This window comes from Temnothorax curvispinosus, unplaced genomic scaffold, assembly GCF_003070985.1.
Source record: "Temnothorax curvispinosus isolate PA1 unplaced genomic scaffold, ASM307098v1 QBEX01018237.1, whole genome shotgun sequence".
Classification (NCBI taxonomy): Eukaryota; Metazoa; Arthropoda; class Insecta; order Hymenoptera; family Formicidae; genus Temnothorax; species Temnothorax curvispinosus.
Window position 1 is genome coordinate 333061 of NW_020228017.1, and position 18112 is coordinate 351172.

The following is an 18112-nucleotide window of genomic DNA, read 5'->3' on the forward strand; positions in this document are numbered from 1 at the left end:
TTTTTTTTCAAGTATCTTTGGCAAAGTGTTTAGAATGTTCTAAAACGTCGAAAAATCACTTTTGTACAAAATGTCCGTGTGTATGTGTGTGTGTATGTATGTACGCTTTTGTTGTCCGTATATGTTCCAACTTCCGTAATTTTTGAGATATCGGGATGTTTTTTTTTTAATCGATAGAGTATTATTCAAGGAAGGTTGGTATTGAATTTGGCGATGTGATCGGTAAAGGGGTTCTTTTTTTAAAAAATTTTGATTTTTTTTAGAAATGTCCGTGGTTGCTCCAACTTCCGCAAATTTGGAGATATCGATCTATTTCTAATTTTATTATATTTCAGTCTTTTCTAACCCTATTTCATATATAATTTTTTAAGATTTGGTTAATTAGATCCAGCTTTATACGCGATCAAAGGTCCATAATTTCGCTTGCATATACAGCTAAGTCTAATCAACCGAATTTAAAAGAATTATATATGAAATAGGGGTAGAAAAGACCGAAGTAAAAATTGTTTGTTGAGTTTTTGATGCCAATGTGTTGCTTATGTTCGAAAACGTCGAAAAATCGTAGAGTATCGTTAAAGGTAGGTTGGTGTTGAATTATCTTTTTTTTTTGTTTGTGATATAACTTCCGTAATTTTTGAGATAATGGGATGTTTTTTTTTAATTGATAGAGTATCATTCAAGGAAGGTTGGTATTGAAGTTGGCGATAATCAATAAAGAGGTTCTTTTTAAAAAAAATTTTGAATTTTTTTAGAAATGTCCGTGATTGCTTCGGACTTCCGCAAGATTGCAATGGAAATGTCGATATATTTCTAATTTTATTATATTTTTCAGTCTTTTCTACCCATATTTTATATATAATTTTTTAAGCTGGTTACCTGGCTGGTTACCTGGCTTCGCCCGGGAGTTGTTTTTCTTAAAACGACTTCATTTGTATTTCAATATCCTTATTGTGGACAAACATAAGGAGTGTGTCGGGTGGTTGATTTAAAGATGGTAGTTTAACTTTTCCGCATAAATAACACATTCTAAGGGCTTAAGTTTTAAACTTTTTTGCTCAACAATGATCACATATTGGATCTATTTGCCCAATTCCCATACAGTTTGTAATAGTATAACAGATATTAATCGCAATAAAGCTTATCACGATAAAAAAAAGTGTGCGAGTAGAAACTTGCACATTGCTTCCTCATAGTTTTTAAGTGTGCAAGTAGCAACCTGCACATTGCTTCCTCATAGTTTTTAAGTGTGCAAGTAGAAACCTTCGCTCACAAAGCTTCCTCTATGAGGAAGCCAAAACAAATAAATACTAATAATTATACATCGAATTAAATCAAGGCTTCCTCATAGAGGAGCTTTGTGAGCGAAGGTTTCTACTTGCACACTTGAAAACTATGAGGAAGCAATGTGCAAGTTTCTACTTGCATACTTAAAAACTATAAGGAAGCAATGTGTAGGTTTCTACCTGCACACTTAAAAACTATGAGGAAGCAATGTGCAAGTTTCTACTTTTTTCTGTGTAAACAATGCTACTGCCATTCCTTATTATTTCCTATAATTGAGAGTCCGCTAATCTTACTTCTTTGTTCGAAAACAATATTTTTCTTTCTTCTCTGATTCAGTTCATCTCGCAATATCACGTAGGTTAAGTAAACGATTAGACTCTCCCCTGAACGTAAAAGAAATCTTTGCGTGCCTTCGTGGCTGTTTCTTCAAGATACGATAACAGTCCCTTTCTCCTCCGCGAGCATTGTATTCAGTTCGTGAGGTTTTTTTTTGTTATCTAAGCAAAGCATATATACACCCAAACGATTTATAGTAGCAATACTCGATAAACCGCTACAGCAAGGATAAGGGTGGCCTAACAAAAGCCAGATAAAATAGATCGGAAAAAAAATCTCCCGAACTCCCCGATATCTCTGCAACAGATATCGAGAAGATTAATGAAAATCCTATCTGCTGCGGATCGCGACTTGAAGATGGCGAAAAGATACTCGAAAACAAGCCGACTCCAAGTTTACGGTCAAACTATTTCACATAAAATATATATAGGCATGTTCTCTCCTAAATAAACGCTATATATTTGACTAGAATGTTAATTTAAGAGCGAAACACGTGTCAATTTAATTGATAAAGTTTAACAATTACGGCAATTCGATTAGAGGAATCTTCGTACCGCCGCAGGAGATTAATTGCATTTCGTAATTCGTGCTACGCCCTAACCCTAACCACGCCAGCTGGGCAAGCCAGAGCAAGCCTTTACGCGCGCACATTATCCCGCATTATCTGTCCCTGACGTTTGCCGATATCGCAAATTCTCGATAATCTACCGTCCGCTATTATTGCACCTAGATTTCGATCACGGACAATATCCCTGTAGTGTTTTTTTTTTTTTTTTTCACAGACACAGTACAATTAGCATTTGTGCAATTGTGCCTTAGAGTGGCTTTAGAGTCTTAGACTAAAAAAAAAGACAAAAGGAAGCGATACGATCTTAAAAAGAATTCGGAATGTGTCTGCAAAGAATTCTAGAGAAATTAAAAGTTTGTCGAAAGGAATCTTGAAAATCGACAACGACTATTCGAAGATATTTTTCCCTTTTAGAAGAAAACTGTCGCAAATATTTATTTGAAATTTATGTAATTCACCAAAATCAACATTCGGTAAAAACAGGAAATTAGGAACGGAGTCTGGCAGGTTTACCGTACTTTAAGTAGCTCTTTTACATAATGTCATTTAAGGCGTTTTTAGCATCACCGAGAAAAAGATACTGAGATAACTCTCTGGCGGCTATGAATTATACACTGCATATGGGAAAACCTTTCTCACATTTTCTTCGTCCCTCGAGGTAGACACATTAAATATTAATGAGAAAAGTGATAACGCAGCTAAAATATCAGTGTAGCCGAATATGATACGCGGTGTAACATTTTATTTTATTTTATACGATGTAATATATATTTATATATATTTCTCTCTGTGTCAAATTATAATCTTTATTATATAAAATATAATAATAAATTTATATAGTAAAAATATACTTTGCTGTTATATTCTACATAAAATGCATTATAATAAATCATATCCGTGAAACAGATATTCCTTCGAGCACAACGCGTAAAAATATTCAACGTCACGACATTGTTCACCGCCTCGCAAAATAATTTGAATCCCAAGGGTAACCGAGTAAATCCGACAATTGAACGAAGCGAAGAAATTCGATTCTTGCGAAGTGTCTCCGTGCGCTGCGGGCAACGGCAGCAATTCCATGTCTCTGACGAGGCGCGAACGTCGCGCCAACTGATTCCCGGCGCGTGCAAATCGTACGTTGTAACCGGAGCTACGGGCTACCGGCGGCTATCGATTCCAAACTCACCAACGAGCGACGAGCGCACCTCGCATTCCAACGCGAGAAACATAAAAATCGCTCGTCATTCGGTATTTCCCGATATAACGAATCGTCGAAGCACTCGTCAGAGATGACAGCGACATATATATTGATGAATTGTTGCATGACAAGACCTTCCTGATTGTATTTCGCTATAACTCTATTACCTGCACGCATCAGTGACGCTCGAATGTAAGAACAAAAAAAAACATGCTCCACAATAGAATCTCTCTTCAATTAAAATTACATTTTATTCTCTGTTTCGTCTTCCCTGATGTTTCGCTCAATTCACGACTATGCTCGACTTGGCAAAGGCGCGTTACATACCGAATAGGGATCAGAATGTATATCGAGGTCTGAAAAGTCAGTTCAAAGGTGCGTTTCCATTCAGTTGCAGAACAAAGGGAAAATGTCGGCCGAGGTGAGAGCTGGTCGACCTACCATGCCCACGATTCCGCACTCCAAAAGGCCTACAATCTTGGTATATCCGACGGGTAAGGACACAAGTACCATGTTTTTAATTCTCTAATTCTCAGCCTGAATTACGCCGAAACTAAGTTCCACACTTTGTTACAAGAAAATACACCGGCACGGCGCGAGCGGCTCGTATCACGTATTATCTTGAGTGGCGCCAGTTTCATTTTGAAGACACGGTATATTAACTGCGCGAAGGGGTTGACGTTTAATTAGACGCTTGTACGAAGTATTAGATCGCGCCCGCGGCGATGTTAAATTGCAAACGAGTAGCTGGAGCGGAGGGATTTAAAGAGGCGGAGAGAGACGGCGGATTGATAATGTAATTAGTCTCAGCCGTTCGCCCGTTATACGGCTTGCTACGAATTAGGAGAAACACGAATCCACTAACAAGTGTTAGCGGTGTGATAATACAATAACGCAGCACTGTTATCCGATCGTTTGCCGATCAAAGGCTTTGCCTGCTTTAATTACTGATGTTTGCCTCCATTGTGCGATGACTGCAGATCATATACCGACATCTCTGAAGTAAAGGGATTCTACTCTCAAAGTAATTTGGAAATGATTTTTTTTTGCGCAATTAATGCAACTTAAGAGATTAGCAATTAATAGACCATTGATATTTAATGAACTTAGGGAGCATCTATTCAAGGGGTAAAGTACTTCGGCGAAACGACGTAGCTATTTGCGTCACGGTTTTCTGTTGGATTAATTAGTTGACGTTAAAACTTTGTACGTCTATGAACTTTGCGCAATCTGCAATCGGTGCTTCATTCAAATCCTCACAATAGCTGTAATTTGCAGCTACAGGACAACTGCCTTCGAAAAACAGCTCGCGCACGTCGATCTAAAAACAAATCCTTAGCTTCATGAAACACGAACGACAATATGCGAAACGCGACGAGCACACAATACAAGAAACACGTCGAGCATTACAATAAGCGAAATATGGAATATCCAATTTTGTTCACAGAATATGATATTTATAATTTTTAGAGAAAATTGTACATACATTAAAAGCAATATTCCTTAGTAATCTCTTAAATAAACCGTACAATGAATAAATTAATAATAAATAACATATTGCACATGCAGCAATTAATAAATTAAAATTTGTCTTTCGATTATTTACAATAAGAGCAATTTAATGGAGTCAAAAGTTGTATCTGGTCTAAAAGTTGTGTTGTATCTCGTTTTCTAGAAGTTGCGCTATCTTGATTAAAAGTTCTTCAAAAGAACCTGGCTTTTCTTTGCGTCGTGTAGGTAGAACAGCATACTGTAAAAGCTAAATTCAAGCTCTACGTATTACATACTAAGATAACGCTTAATCCGAAAGAGAACTGGGACGCTTTTATATTGAGAAATGTCGACATTACTACATTATGCCTCATGCAAAAGTTTTAATCGAACAGTCCTGTCGTAGTTGAGAGAAAGTCAGGATTTAAGTTCTTTTAAATACGGACTGAAAGTCCAATCAGTGCCCATCTTAAGCCCCCGTCTTATAATACCCATTAATTCGATTCAAGTAACCAACTTCGCTCTTATTACACGCTTGAAAATTTCATGAACTGACAAACTTTCGAGAAGTGCATGCCCTTTTTGTCCAGTGATATAAAATCCGCTTCGTGACCCGGAATAATCACTGTCTAAGTGGCATATGCGCTTCATTAAAGATTCATGCACATATAGATAACAAAAATAAAAATAAAACTACGTAGCTTTTTGTGTACAAAGTCATATTTAAGTGCCTAGTAAATCTAAATTGACATATCACCAATTAAATGAATTCAAACAATTTGATACGAGATCGTACAAACAATTGTGATGTTATAAAAAAAATAATCCTACAAAAACGGGACATTCCGAAAAAAATCGCACCGTTAGTGTTCTAAACTTTTATGCTGAATAATAAAAACACCTCATCAAAAAACATTGTTTAAGTTATTAAAAGCTTCAACAATTACATCGTTGAAAAAGATAACACTTTACATTTGTACCGCGGGAGAGTTATATACGCGTGATGGCAATAAAACAAAATTATTACTAATTCACCAAAGCCCTAGCTAACGTGACCAATTTGCATCTTTTAGTTACGCCAGAGAGCATAATCATCCCCATCGTGTCCTGTATTCTGGGGTTTCCATTGCTGGCGTTGATGGTAATTTGCTGCCTACGGAGGAGAGCGAAACTCGCCAGGGAACGAGCCCGGCGAAGAAACTGTGATTTGGATCATGGCGCATTGAGCCTTGTCCGTTTCAGCCCGGTTCATCGCCTAGGTGAGCACCCACCGAGTTTAAAAGTGAAACTGGGACAGGCGCACACGCGGAACATATTTCGCTGTGTGAATAGGAACACTGAATAGAAACCAAATCGCTCGTGCAAAATTAAATATGCGATGCTAATCAACCGGATAGAACATGCGGTTGCGGGAAAATAATTAGACGTACCACGATATATGTCGCGAGGGTTTTCACTCTGTTGAAATTAATTTCATGAAATACGGTATCTGATATAAATTGCTTTAAAAATAAAATTAAAATATAAAATAATATATATTACAGTTGTCTTGATAAAATAAGTAACAGTACAACTTGTCAATATTTATAACGGCGTGACATTTATTTGAAGATGTCGTAAATTTAAATCACATATTTATATAGAGAAAATAAAACACAACACCGTTTGCTCTAATTTTTTTTTGTTTTAATAGCGACTGCGCTTTCTACCTCTCTCTCTCTCTCTCTCTCTCTCTCTCTCTCTCTCTCTCTCTCTCTCTCTCTCTCTCTCTCTCTCTCTCTCTTTCTCTCTACATTTTTTTCCACGACTTCCTGACGGAATACATGCATAACACGCAGGTACTCTCTCGTGACGGCATACAAATGCACTCGTATAGAGGTAATACCGGTCATACGCGACCATTGGAATAAACATAAAGAGGACGAAAGAGGCTCTTCGCCAGATTCAATTCCGGTCTGAACATTCGAATTCCCATGCACTAACAGTCGATATTTTTAGCTTGAAACTATGGCAGGCGCGCGTTTGTATAGCCTATTCGAAAGCGAATACTCGAAAAATTTCCAGTTGAACCCTCGCTCTTTTTAGCGCAAGATAATCCGGATATACAATAAATTGCTCCGCAAAAAAGAACGCGTGAAAGATGCATGAAATATTATTTCTGGATTGAAATCAGGTCGAATTATTTACCGATATCGAAACGCTATGACATTCGCATGCAAAATAATCGTAAAAAAAAATCACGGAGGTCATGCAAACCACTTGGATGAATTTTTTACGACAAGAAGAAATTAATTTCTTATCAGGAGAAACCGCAGCACGCGATATCGCAACGCGGAAATGGATCTATCGTACACGTAGTATCAAAAATTGGATCTTACATCGTTCATTGATAATCCATTTCCGCGGAGTGCAACGCGGTGCATAAAATATGGCGCTCTCTCTCTGGAGCGCCGTTTCTCCCGTATATATATATACCGCGCGACACCCTATCCGGACGCGATTTTATGTGTGCATGTGAATTTCCGCGCGGTCGGAATATGCATCGCGGATGACCACGTTATTATCTCTACCTCTCCGTTCAATATTTTTAAATTTGCCTTACATCGAAAAATTTTTATTAATCTGGTGTCCGATATTTTTTGCGGTGAGAATACGGCGGAGCAGCAGCAAATACATATACGGCGATAAACGTCATTTTCGCGTAAGACTATTTACATCGTTAATATACCTCAACATGGTCCATTTACATATTGTTTGCGGAAGTATTGTATCGGTAAACAATCGCGTAGATCGATAAACTAATTTATTCGCGATATCGTCACATTAAATCGCCTGCATAATACTACAACGTATAAAATTAATCATACGTCAATATATCACGCACGTGTGTTGTATAAATTATTTTATTTAATTCAGAATTGTGATAGACAATCTGGTATAGAGAAGGACCGTAAATCCTTTTCACTTATTAATATATAGAGATTATTATTTTAATTAATGGGTGATACATCCAGCAAATGAACGTAATTAACAAAACTATCTGAACTTGTAATATAATAACGTATAATAATATTTTACACAAATAATGCGTCATTAAACATCCCCAAAATTTGCCTAAGTACATTTAATAGAAACATAATATGATTCGGAATTATTTATAGAATATATATATCTTTATAATTTTTATTACATAAACTGTTGCATATATATTTTTATTATTAACTTGATATACCTGCATTTTCAGAATTTCTCAGCGTAATTTAAAGCTCGAGATATAGTAATATGTTCCTGCTACTATTAGAAAGAATCTTTTATAATACAATGTCAAAAACATAAAATATTATTAAAAATAACGTAAAACTTTTAATTAAATTCTTAACAAATTCTTTCTCAATATACATGCTGATTTAACGCGATCTCTCTGTGCGTATCGACTACCACAAAATAAATGGCAAAATTTTAAAGCCGACGCAATGTACTTGATGAGTGCGAAAGCGTGGATTTATTTCTTCACGTATAGTATTAGTACGGTCTCTCTCTCTCTCTCTCTCTCTCTCTCTCTCTCTCTCTTTCTCTCTCAATAGTTAACAAAAAAGTTTTTTATGTTGCTCGTCCCCGTGGACGAGCCACCACGTAAGGCATTGTGTCCGTTGCGATCACCATAAACCCTTAATTTACGACAATCCAGTCAACACCAGATAGTAGACGGTCGTTTTAGATCACTATTTAGTGCACACAGTAGTCGAGGCATGAAATTTACCGTCCGCAATATTCGTCTTCCAAACAAGAGATTGCCCGCCGAAAAACAGAAGATAAATGCCCCATGAATATCACATGAGTAGTGTACAAATTTAACTCTATCAAGCTTTTTTCGGTAGCTATTAATTTTCAGAGATATGAAAAAGAAGATAAATGACACGCATCATCATATGCATAAGAAATTTTATCTGTATATTTTTTGAGAAATTTAAAGTTAATTCTTTTTCGGTAAAAGGTTAAATATTTGTTTTTACATTATTTTATAACTTTTACATTGACTATCTTAATGATTGAATCTCGAATTAATTAAAGTAAAGTTAAATATAAATTAAAAGTTGAATGAAAAATAAGATTTTATTATCTGTTCGAGTTCTTGGTCTCTTATTTGCATAAAGAGCAAAGAGAAAAATGATTGCTTTTTATAAGCGCTTATAATTTTAAAACTCTCCATGTTTTATTTTTGCATTTTTATCAAAAGAAGATTGGCTATAAATTCCACAAAAAATTCAAAGGTCAATTGAAAGTTTGCCGAAAATATCATCGAAGCCAGAATATACGCTTTCGTGCAGATCGTGATATTATTAATTGTTTTGTTCTCTCTTATTTCAGTATCTCTTTGCAATTAAAATTTATTTCTACGGGCGAGAATGCAATTTATGCGTGCGCCGCAACATGCGAAAAATGAACAAAAAGTTTTAAACAGCAGAGAGAAATTAAATCCATTTATTATTATTATATCAGGAAACTCCCTAATTCCGGTTAAAGAGGATTAAATTTTACACACACCGTAAATCAGTTATCTAAACTTACCCGTTGAAAGTAACTTTTGTTTCATGTGAAGGAATGCATGTATATTTAGAATAAAATTTTACCGTACAAAATTAATCCGCACTGAAAGGTTTATTTGTGTTGGCAAGCGCAGCATCAAAAGAGGATTTAGGTAAAATATCATGTAGTTAATAGCATCGCTCAATTTCTAGAAATTTGACCGATATTTTACGAAAATTAGCAATTTCTTTAGCATTTGAAAAAAGAACAGATTTTTTTAAATATAAAATGTGCCAGCGCTTGTGGCTTGTCGTATCATACTATAGGATTTAATCGAAATCAAATTAAAACATAATTAGGTTTGTACAAGAATGAGATATAATATTATTTAGAACGCGATTATATTTTTATTGAAAACATTTAAATACAGATAGTGTGTATTGAGATACTTCACTGATTTTTACTTTTATTTTGTGAAAATATAGGCTCAACGCAACTTTTTTTTGTTCTTAGATTTAAAAAATGAGATAAAAGCTATGTTAGATTTGCATGGTTCGTTTAAATTAGCTTAGAGCCAGTGTAGGAATCTTAGAGATTCTCGTAGTTGATTTAAGTAGAAATTTCCGATGTCGAGAGCTTTGTCAATCGACCGGTGAATATTCTTGAAATTCTCGATGATTGCGATCAGAGCAAACAAAGCGAATAAAAAGAAGGAACATATTTTAATTTGTGACACATTAAACGCATTCGCGTCTTTAATCGTCATAAATAATTGATTCTGAAGTCGATGAAACTTGCAAGCGACAGCGCGAATGTGTAGTTAATAATATTTTTTTATTTATTTATTATGCGACTTACATGTCGTCGACATTCCCGCAGCTGGCGTCGATCGACCGGCACGTACGGTGTCCTTAAGGAGCGATAGAGGATCCCGAGCTTTCTCATCCCTGGAGCTGGACACCGTCGTCGAGGAGCGTTCAGATCCAGAGCAGAGCACGGCCCTCGAATTAAGTAGTCCTGACTAGCATCCGGACTTGGCACCGTCGAGGTAATAACGATGAGATACGTTAACATTACCCGCCTCACTCACTTTCTTATAAAGATAGGAGGAAAATTATATTATACATATAGTCGCCGATTACACAATACGAATCTAATTTCCAATCAATATTTCTTTCACAATGCAATTTTAAAATTAATGAAAAAGAAATGTCTCATCGATGTGAACAATTATAGAGAAAATAATTACATCAAGCTCGAACAGCTGTGTTGTATTGCATCAATAACTGTATAGAAGCTGCTTTCAATTTACGGATTACGCGGCTAATACGTCGTTAAATCGGACTGTCCGTTAATTAGCGGCAACCACAACGCGGATTCGATATTTTCTGATCGCGTACAATCGGATAAAAGACTACGAAGACATACAAAATGGCTATTTATTTTTCATCTATATTCTATGATGTAATAAGTCTCAAATTAATTTTAAATAATTTGCAGAAACGTTTTCTCATAATACACTGTTTTCTTTAAAGTTAATTAAAAAAATAACAAACCGTTATTTTTGTACGTGAAAGTTGTATTAAAACCAATCGCATCACTTGAAAGATGATTCGAACAAAGCTATGTGCATTAACAAGTGTACACTAACTCAATCTGGATCGCGGTGAAATAAATGGCTTCATTAAAATGACAAACATCAGACTACTCGTTAATTAGCGATACCAACCATTTGATTGATTTTGATATTTTTCGCGAAGAACGCGCACGATTAATTAAAAGACTGCGAAAACGTATGGAGTGACTACGGCCTATTTTTCACATGCCTCATGCAATAAAAGTTTTTAATTAACTTCAAGTCGATATTTCTTTCGCGGAGAAGAGAAGAGAGAAAGAAAAGAATAAAATAACTAATCACTTAAATTTTTATACTAAATTATAGCGGATTTTTTTCGCATAAAAAGGAAAAAAAGAAAATATACGATTTTAAAATCAATAAAGAAGAAAAAGTAACCAACTACATAAATTTTTGTACTAAAAGCATTCATACTAAACGAGAGATAGTTCGAACGGAGGAGCTATGTGCATTAACAAATGTATGTATATATACAAGTTCCATTCGGTTCGCAAATCAAATGATTAATATTACGTTAAAGAGAGCAACAGAAAAGCACTAATTACATAAATAATTGTACTGAAATTAATCGTGTTAGTCGAGAAATAATTCGAACACAGCGGAACTATGTAGGTTAATAACAGTATATAAGCTTCATCCAATTTGCAAATTAAATGAGTGCTATTACGATAAAGCAACTGAAAAATAGCTAATTGACTACATAAATACTTGTATTAAAATTAATCGCGTCAATCAAAAAGTAATTCGAAATGAACCCATGTACGTTAATAATAGTATACATACTCCATCCAATTTACAGAATAAATTATTAATATTACATTAAAAACAATAAAAAAAAGCTAATTTCTTTAATAAATTTTTGTACTAAAAGCACTCATACCAAACGAGAGATAATTCGAATAGAGCTATGTGCATTAACAAATATATACAAGCTCCATTTGATTCGCAAATTAAACGATTAATATTACGAAGTAATTAAAAACTAACTAATTAGGTAAAAAAAATAGCAAATTACGTAAACACTTATACTTTATACTAAAATTAAATATCAATCAAAAAATAATGCACACGGTAGAGTTGTGCGCATTAATAACAGTATATGCACTCTACTCGATTTATAGATTAAATTAATACTACATTAAAGCAACGAAAAAAAAGATAGCTAACTAAATCTTTGTATTAAAAGTAGTCATGTCAAACAAGAGATGAGCTGAGCAGTGGAACTATATATGTATATGCGATAACACATGTGTGCTAGCTCCAATCAATTCGCATATCAAATAACGAATACTAATGTTAAACCGACAAAAACCAAATTGCTAATTACTAATTAATGGTAAAACGACGCTGGCACGCTCGAAGTTTTCCATAAAAAAACGCGCAGAAATGGATGAAAAAACCGATAATGTATGGAGTTTCTGCTTATTTCATATCCTACGTAATAAAAATCTGTAATTAACTTTGAATTGATATTTATTTTATAAAAGTAAATAGTTCTAAATTTTATTAGTAATTATTTGAATCTCAGCACTAAAATCGCGAAATTGAAAGATGATTCGAAAGGTAAAGTTCTATACATTAATAATTATATACGACCTCCACCCGATTCACGGATTAAACGACTGATATCTCATTAATACTATACGACAAAAACGATACTGCCCGCTAATTAACGGAAACGCGATACAATCGAAATTGATATATTCTGCAACGAACACACGTGAGTGAGTAAAAGATTACAAAAAACTACGAATTATTGAATAAAACTATGTTTTTCTCCCCAGCTAACAATTTTTCTGTAGCTCTTTTTTTCTTGCGTTTTTTTACACACTGAATTCATTCGAATTACGTATATATGAGTAATCCTACGTGCGAGAGACGGTGCTAGTCGGACAGCAGTTACACCTGAAATCACAATTAAAACATTTATAATTAAAATCCATTTATAAATAAAAGTTATAATTAAAACGTATTATTAGGCATCAGATTAGAATTTTCTTCTTTTTCTCCTTTTTTACTGACGCCAAAAATTTTTCGTACAAGACAATTTCTCACTTTTCTCAATCCTCTCATATTAACGTGCAATGAAAATTTCTGATTAATTTCTAGTCATTTCTTTTGCAAGAGCGCAATTTTAAAATTAATAAAAGAATATCTCACGTATGGCCTTCATGCCGAAGTCAATCGAAAAGCGATTCGAACAATGGTGCCTATATATATGTTCACTAATAACTGGTATAAATTCCAAAAAAACTCACAGATAATTCATTGAACCGAGGAAAATCGAGTTGCCTGCTAGTGACTATATTGACACGATTCAAGACGCGATATTTCTCGAAAGAAATAAAGAACCACGAAGACTCGCGAGCGTCACACAAAACCACATTTTGCTTTTTTTCCTTTGTTTCTAACACCCTAAAATCCAAATTACACTGTTAAATTTATAGTATTGAATTATACTCAATTTGAGTAATTTGAGTAACCATTCTTATAGGCTGTTACTGCGTTTACTCAATATGTCGTGAATTTAATTAGAACAATGTTAATAATTAACTAAACTAATAAAGTTAACAATACTGTTTTGTTAAAATAATAAATTTTGACACACATGGTGATTAAAAATAACAAAATGTTATTTAATTCTAGGTATTGCTTTAAATTTTATCAAATTAAATTTAATATTTAACAATAATGGGAAATTTTCTTCGCCAGTGAATATAAAATAATATCACCAAACTTCCTTGACCACAACTGGAAAATTTATTAATAATAAAACACAACGTTTTGGTCCAAATTCAGACTCTCTTTAATATTTAACAGTGTAAATCGTATCTGATCGATTGACAATTGTACGTAAGAGCTAAAACGCTATAATGACGTCGCGTCAGGACACATTACGATTTATTTCTCCCTCCCCCCCTCCCTTTTCGTAGTGTAAATTTTCCTGAAATATATGGAATGTATGGAAGGATCTTTTATCTCTCATTCGTTCTCACGTTCTCAATCAGGCTAATGCAATCCGCGTCGATGTTTCTTTCGGAAGTGCAATTCTAAGAAATTCTAAAAATTAAATAAAAGAATATCTTACCCGTGATGCCGAAAACCGTCGCGCCAATCGACAGACAATACGAATGATGACGCCCTATGTTCTCTAACAACAGCGTACGAGCTTTGAAAAATATCCGCGTTTTATTCGTTGGACCGAGGGAAAAATCGAACTGCCCGTTAATTAGTGGCACCCGCAACGCGATTCAACTCTATATGTTTCGCGAAAAAACACGTGCACGATCGGATTAAAAACCGCGAAAATTCGCGAGCGTCATACGAAACTACGTTTCTCTTCGAGTTTCTTTTTCTCTTTCCTTGTTTCCGTTAGCAATCTGAATTTATCCGAATTAGCCGAATCGTATGATACAAGGGAAACGCGCTGATTGGACGACGATTGTATCTAACAATAAAATAATTACGGCAATGAAACGGCGCCGGAATACCTTAGAAGTTTTCCTCCCAACTGTCCTTCAATTCTGACATCACAAATGTTTTCTAAGGCCGGGATGATTTTATTTTTTATCCGTACTTATTTAATGAGAGCAATAAGGATTTCAGTTGATGTCTTTCTTTGATGGCAATGCGGTTCTAAAAAAAATTAATAGATCCTAGGAAGAGTTTTTTTCTTCTCCCTCTTCTTTTCTAGCTTCACAAATATTCTCGAAGAGAATAATAACCGAGATAAGATTTTTTATTTCTTATCCATACTTATTCAATGAGAGCAATGAGGTTCTCGTCGGTTTTTCTTCTTTTAACAGGAAAACACGGTTCTAAAAAATTAATAAAAAGTTTTCCTAGAAAGAGTTTTCTTCCTTCTTTTTCTTTTCAATGTCACAAATATTCTCGAAAAATCCAGGGGTGATTTTTTATTTTTTTTTATCTATATACTTATTTAATAAGAGCAATGAGATTCTCGATGTTTTTTTTTTTTGGACGGAAATACGATTCTAAAATTAATTGAAAGTTTTCCTACCTCCCTTTTCTTTCTAGCGTCACAAATATTCTCGAAGACCGAAAGAGTGATTTTTTTTATTTCTTATCTATAATATACTTATTCAATAAGTGCAATAAGATTCTAGTCGATGTTTTTCTTTATTTGGCAGGAAAATATGGTTCTAAAATTAATAGAAAGAGATATCTCACCTGTGCGCCTCGAGTCGAAGACAATCGCGTTAATCGGCGTGGATTCGAATTAACAACCGAGCTAGATGCATATACGAGCTTCAACCGACTCACGAAAGCGATCGACGCTTCCGTCAGGTCGATGAAAATCAGACTAAACCAGTAACCGCTGTTCAACGGCACTCGTGATCTGCCGCGATCCCTGGACGCGATCAGACTCGATATATCGCGAAAAGAATGCGTGCGACCGGATAAAGATGGCGGAAATTTGCACAGCGCTACGCTTTACCTTTCCATCTTGTGTCCGCGAGCAATCTGAATTTATCCGAATTACGCGAGTCGCGCGAGAAGCGCGCTGATTGAACGACGCTTGCAGCTAAGATAATCTCGACAAAAAAAGTGGCGCCGGAATGTTAATAGTTTTCCCTCCCCCCCTCTTCTTTCTAGGGCCACTATTTCCAACGTCTGTTAACTTCTAACTCACTGTTAATTAACTTTCAATATAACCATCGCAACTTCTATTATAGCTATTCCGAAAAGTTAACGGTCAGGTAAAAGTTAACAGAGGTTGGAAATAGTGGCCCTTATCGTCATAAATATTCTCGAAGACCGAAATGATTTTTTATTTCTTATTCAATAAGAACATAACGATGAGACTCCAGTCGGTTTTTTTCTTTTTTAACAGGAAAATATGGTTCTAAAATAAAAAGAGATATCTCACCTGTGAGCCTCGAGCCGAAGGCAATCACAATCGACGTCGATTCGAATTAACAGCCGAGCTAGATGCATTAGCGATCACATACGAGCTTCAACCGATTCACAAAAGCGATCGATGCTTCGTCAGATCGATGAAAATCGAGCCAGCCGCTGCTCAACGGCACTCGCGATGCGATCAGACTCGATATTTCGCGAAGAGAACGCGAACGATCGGGTAAAAACTCGCGAGAAAGCGCCAGCGTCACACAAAACGTGTCTCTCCTCTCGCTTCTCCGCCGTTCATCGACGAATTGAACATTTTTTCGTCTAGCACGTAACGTACTACAGGGGCACGCTGATTGGTCGACGCGATTGCGATTAATTTAAGTTCACATGGCAGTTGAAGTATTGGAAAGGGCGCAATTTTTAATCCAAATTATTCACTTACATGTAAAAATAGAGTAAAAATTCTTCAGCGCGGAATTCCTTTATCGAATAAAAAAATTTCGATACACGCTGGCTTCTATCGCTCACCTGACGAATATTCATCAGATCCATCAAATTCCATAACCGATAGATATTGATGATATTTCCGATGCATCTCTTTTGTTAGTGAAATATTTTTGCCGATAGCACATAAAAGAAAGCGAGGATAACAGGATATAAAATAGAACAAGAGATTAAAACATATGTATAAAAATGAAAAGTAAGAGACGAATGAAATTGTAAAATAACGTAAAATATAGAGTAACCGAGACGTACAAACCAAAATTGTTTATAAAATATTTATTTGTGAGATTTTTAAAGGAATATCTGCACTATTTGAGATGGCGACTTATTAGCATGTCGAAACTAATTTAACTTTTCCGTAATGAATATGTTAATCAGTCAATGTGTCTTGCAGATGTGGTTGCATTATTCCCTGTTCTTGCAGGTCCCCACGACCATCGAAATCCTTGGCGGTGCCGTTGCCTGTGGATCACAGCCCGTTATGGACAGCTTTGACACACGCTAATGCGGTCTCCGCGGCGTTAGGAGATACCTAGCAGGAGGTGGAAGACGGCAGCTTAATCGAAGCTCTCGTCCTGGATCTGCCAATCATTTACTGACCGGCCTCACTGAAAATAGACGTCTTAATGGAGCACCGGAAGGAAGCTGGACGTCCTTACTCAAGCACTACCATATCGCGATGAAGATCGCGCGAAATATCAGAAGAAAAAAATACAATACCTCTGTGTCGAGAGAGAAGTAAATAAAACAAGTTTACAAAACAAAGCGATGTTCGCAAAGTAGAGCATCGTACGATCCTTTTGTGTGAATGTGTGTGCGTATGTATGTATGTATGCGGCGACTAAACAAACTTGCGACCGAAATTTTATACCATTTGCTCGCGATTTACCTGCGAGTAGAGCTTTTTACACGACAGTTACAATCCAAAACGTATCCGGTCACTACTGTAGGAAGTAGCTGGTCTACGAGACTAATATATCGATGTAAATACAGATTTTTAATTAATGTACAAAACGAAATTACATGAATAAAGTTATTATTCGTGGCTGTATTATACATAAATTGATATTGTACACAAGTAGGTAGTTCACAATGTACACTTTCTTTTATAAACATTCCAACATTCTAGCCAACAAATATAACATGGTATAGAATAGTTTTTCTCTATTAAATCGATGAATCGAATGATTATCGGCAGTTAAGTATACATAGTAAATTAAACAAAATTAAAAAACTAACTATCCTTAAAAACGTAAATTTTACAATGTAAATTTGATTCAAATTATAGCTATGTAAAAAAAAACGGTTAAAATCCAGATACTATGCGTCCTTTTTTTGTCGCCTTTTTCAATTTATTCTGTTTCTTCTCCTTCTTCTTCTTCATAATATTTTCTCGTCGTTTTTCTTGCCTTTCCTGCATAGATTTCTGTACGTTCTCTATCCTGGAATTCCATTTCTTTGCGCTGTGTTTCTTTTTCTGCTCGTTTCGTTTTATAGTACGTTTCAGCAACTCGGGATCGTCTTTAATCTGTTAAATAAGTATAATATAAATATGAATTAAAGACATAGAACAAATTTATATGTAAAGGACAAATAATATAATGACAAATTCATAATATATAATATAAAGAAATTAGCTGATGCAAAATATAAAAAATTTATAAGAAATATGTAACATAAAAAATTTATAAGAAAT

The 18112-nt window shown here is 35.1% G+C and overlaps 2 protein-coding genes across 4 annotated transcripts in view; one reads left to right on the forward strand and one right to left on the reverse strand.

Annotated features, from left to right (window-relative positions):
- Positions 1-17467, forward strand: part of LOC112468242 — a 42319-nt gene extending 24852 nt beyond the window's left edge. The window contains exons 2-6 of one of the 3 annotated variants that reach the window (XM_025037358.1): positions 3778-3880; positions 5951-6136; positions 9559-9576; positions 10284-10452; positions 16841-17467. In XM_025037358.1, coding sequence (XP_024893126.1) covers positions 3796-3880; positions 5951-6136; positions 9559-9576; positions 10284-10429 — 435 coding nt within the window. In that variant the 5' untranslated portion in view covers positions 3778-3795 and the 3' untranslated portion in view covers positions 10430-10452; positions 16841-17467. The remainder of the gene's footprint in view (positions 1-3777; positions 3881-5950; positions 6137-9558; positions 9577-10283; positions 10453-16840) is intronic. The other 2 variants (XM_025037359.1, XM_025037360.1) reach the window with 2 other exon arrangements.
- Positions 17436-18112, reverse strand: part of LOC112468241 (surfeit locus protein 6 homolog) — a 1928-nt gene continuing 1251 nt past the window's right edge. Inside the window, exon 4 of the mRNA XM_025037357.1 lies at positions 17436-17944. Coding sequence (XP_024893125.1) covers positions 17723-17944 — 222 coding nt within the window. The 3' untranslated portion in view covers positions 17436-17722. The remainder of the gene's footprint in view (positions 17945-18112) is intronic.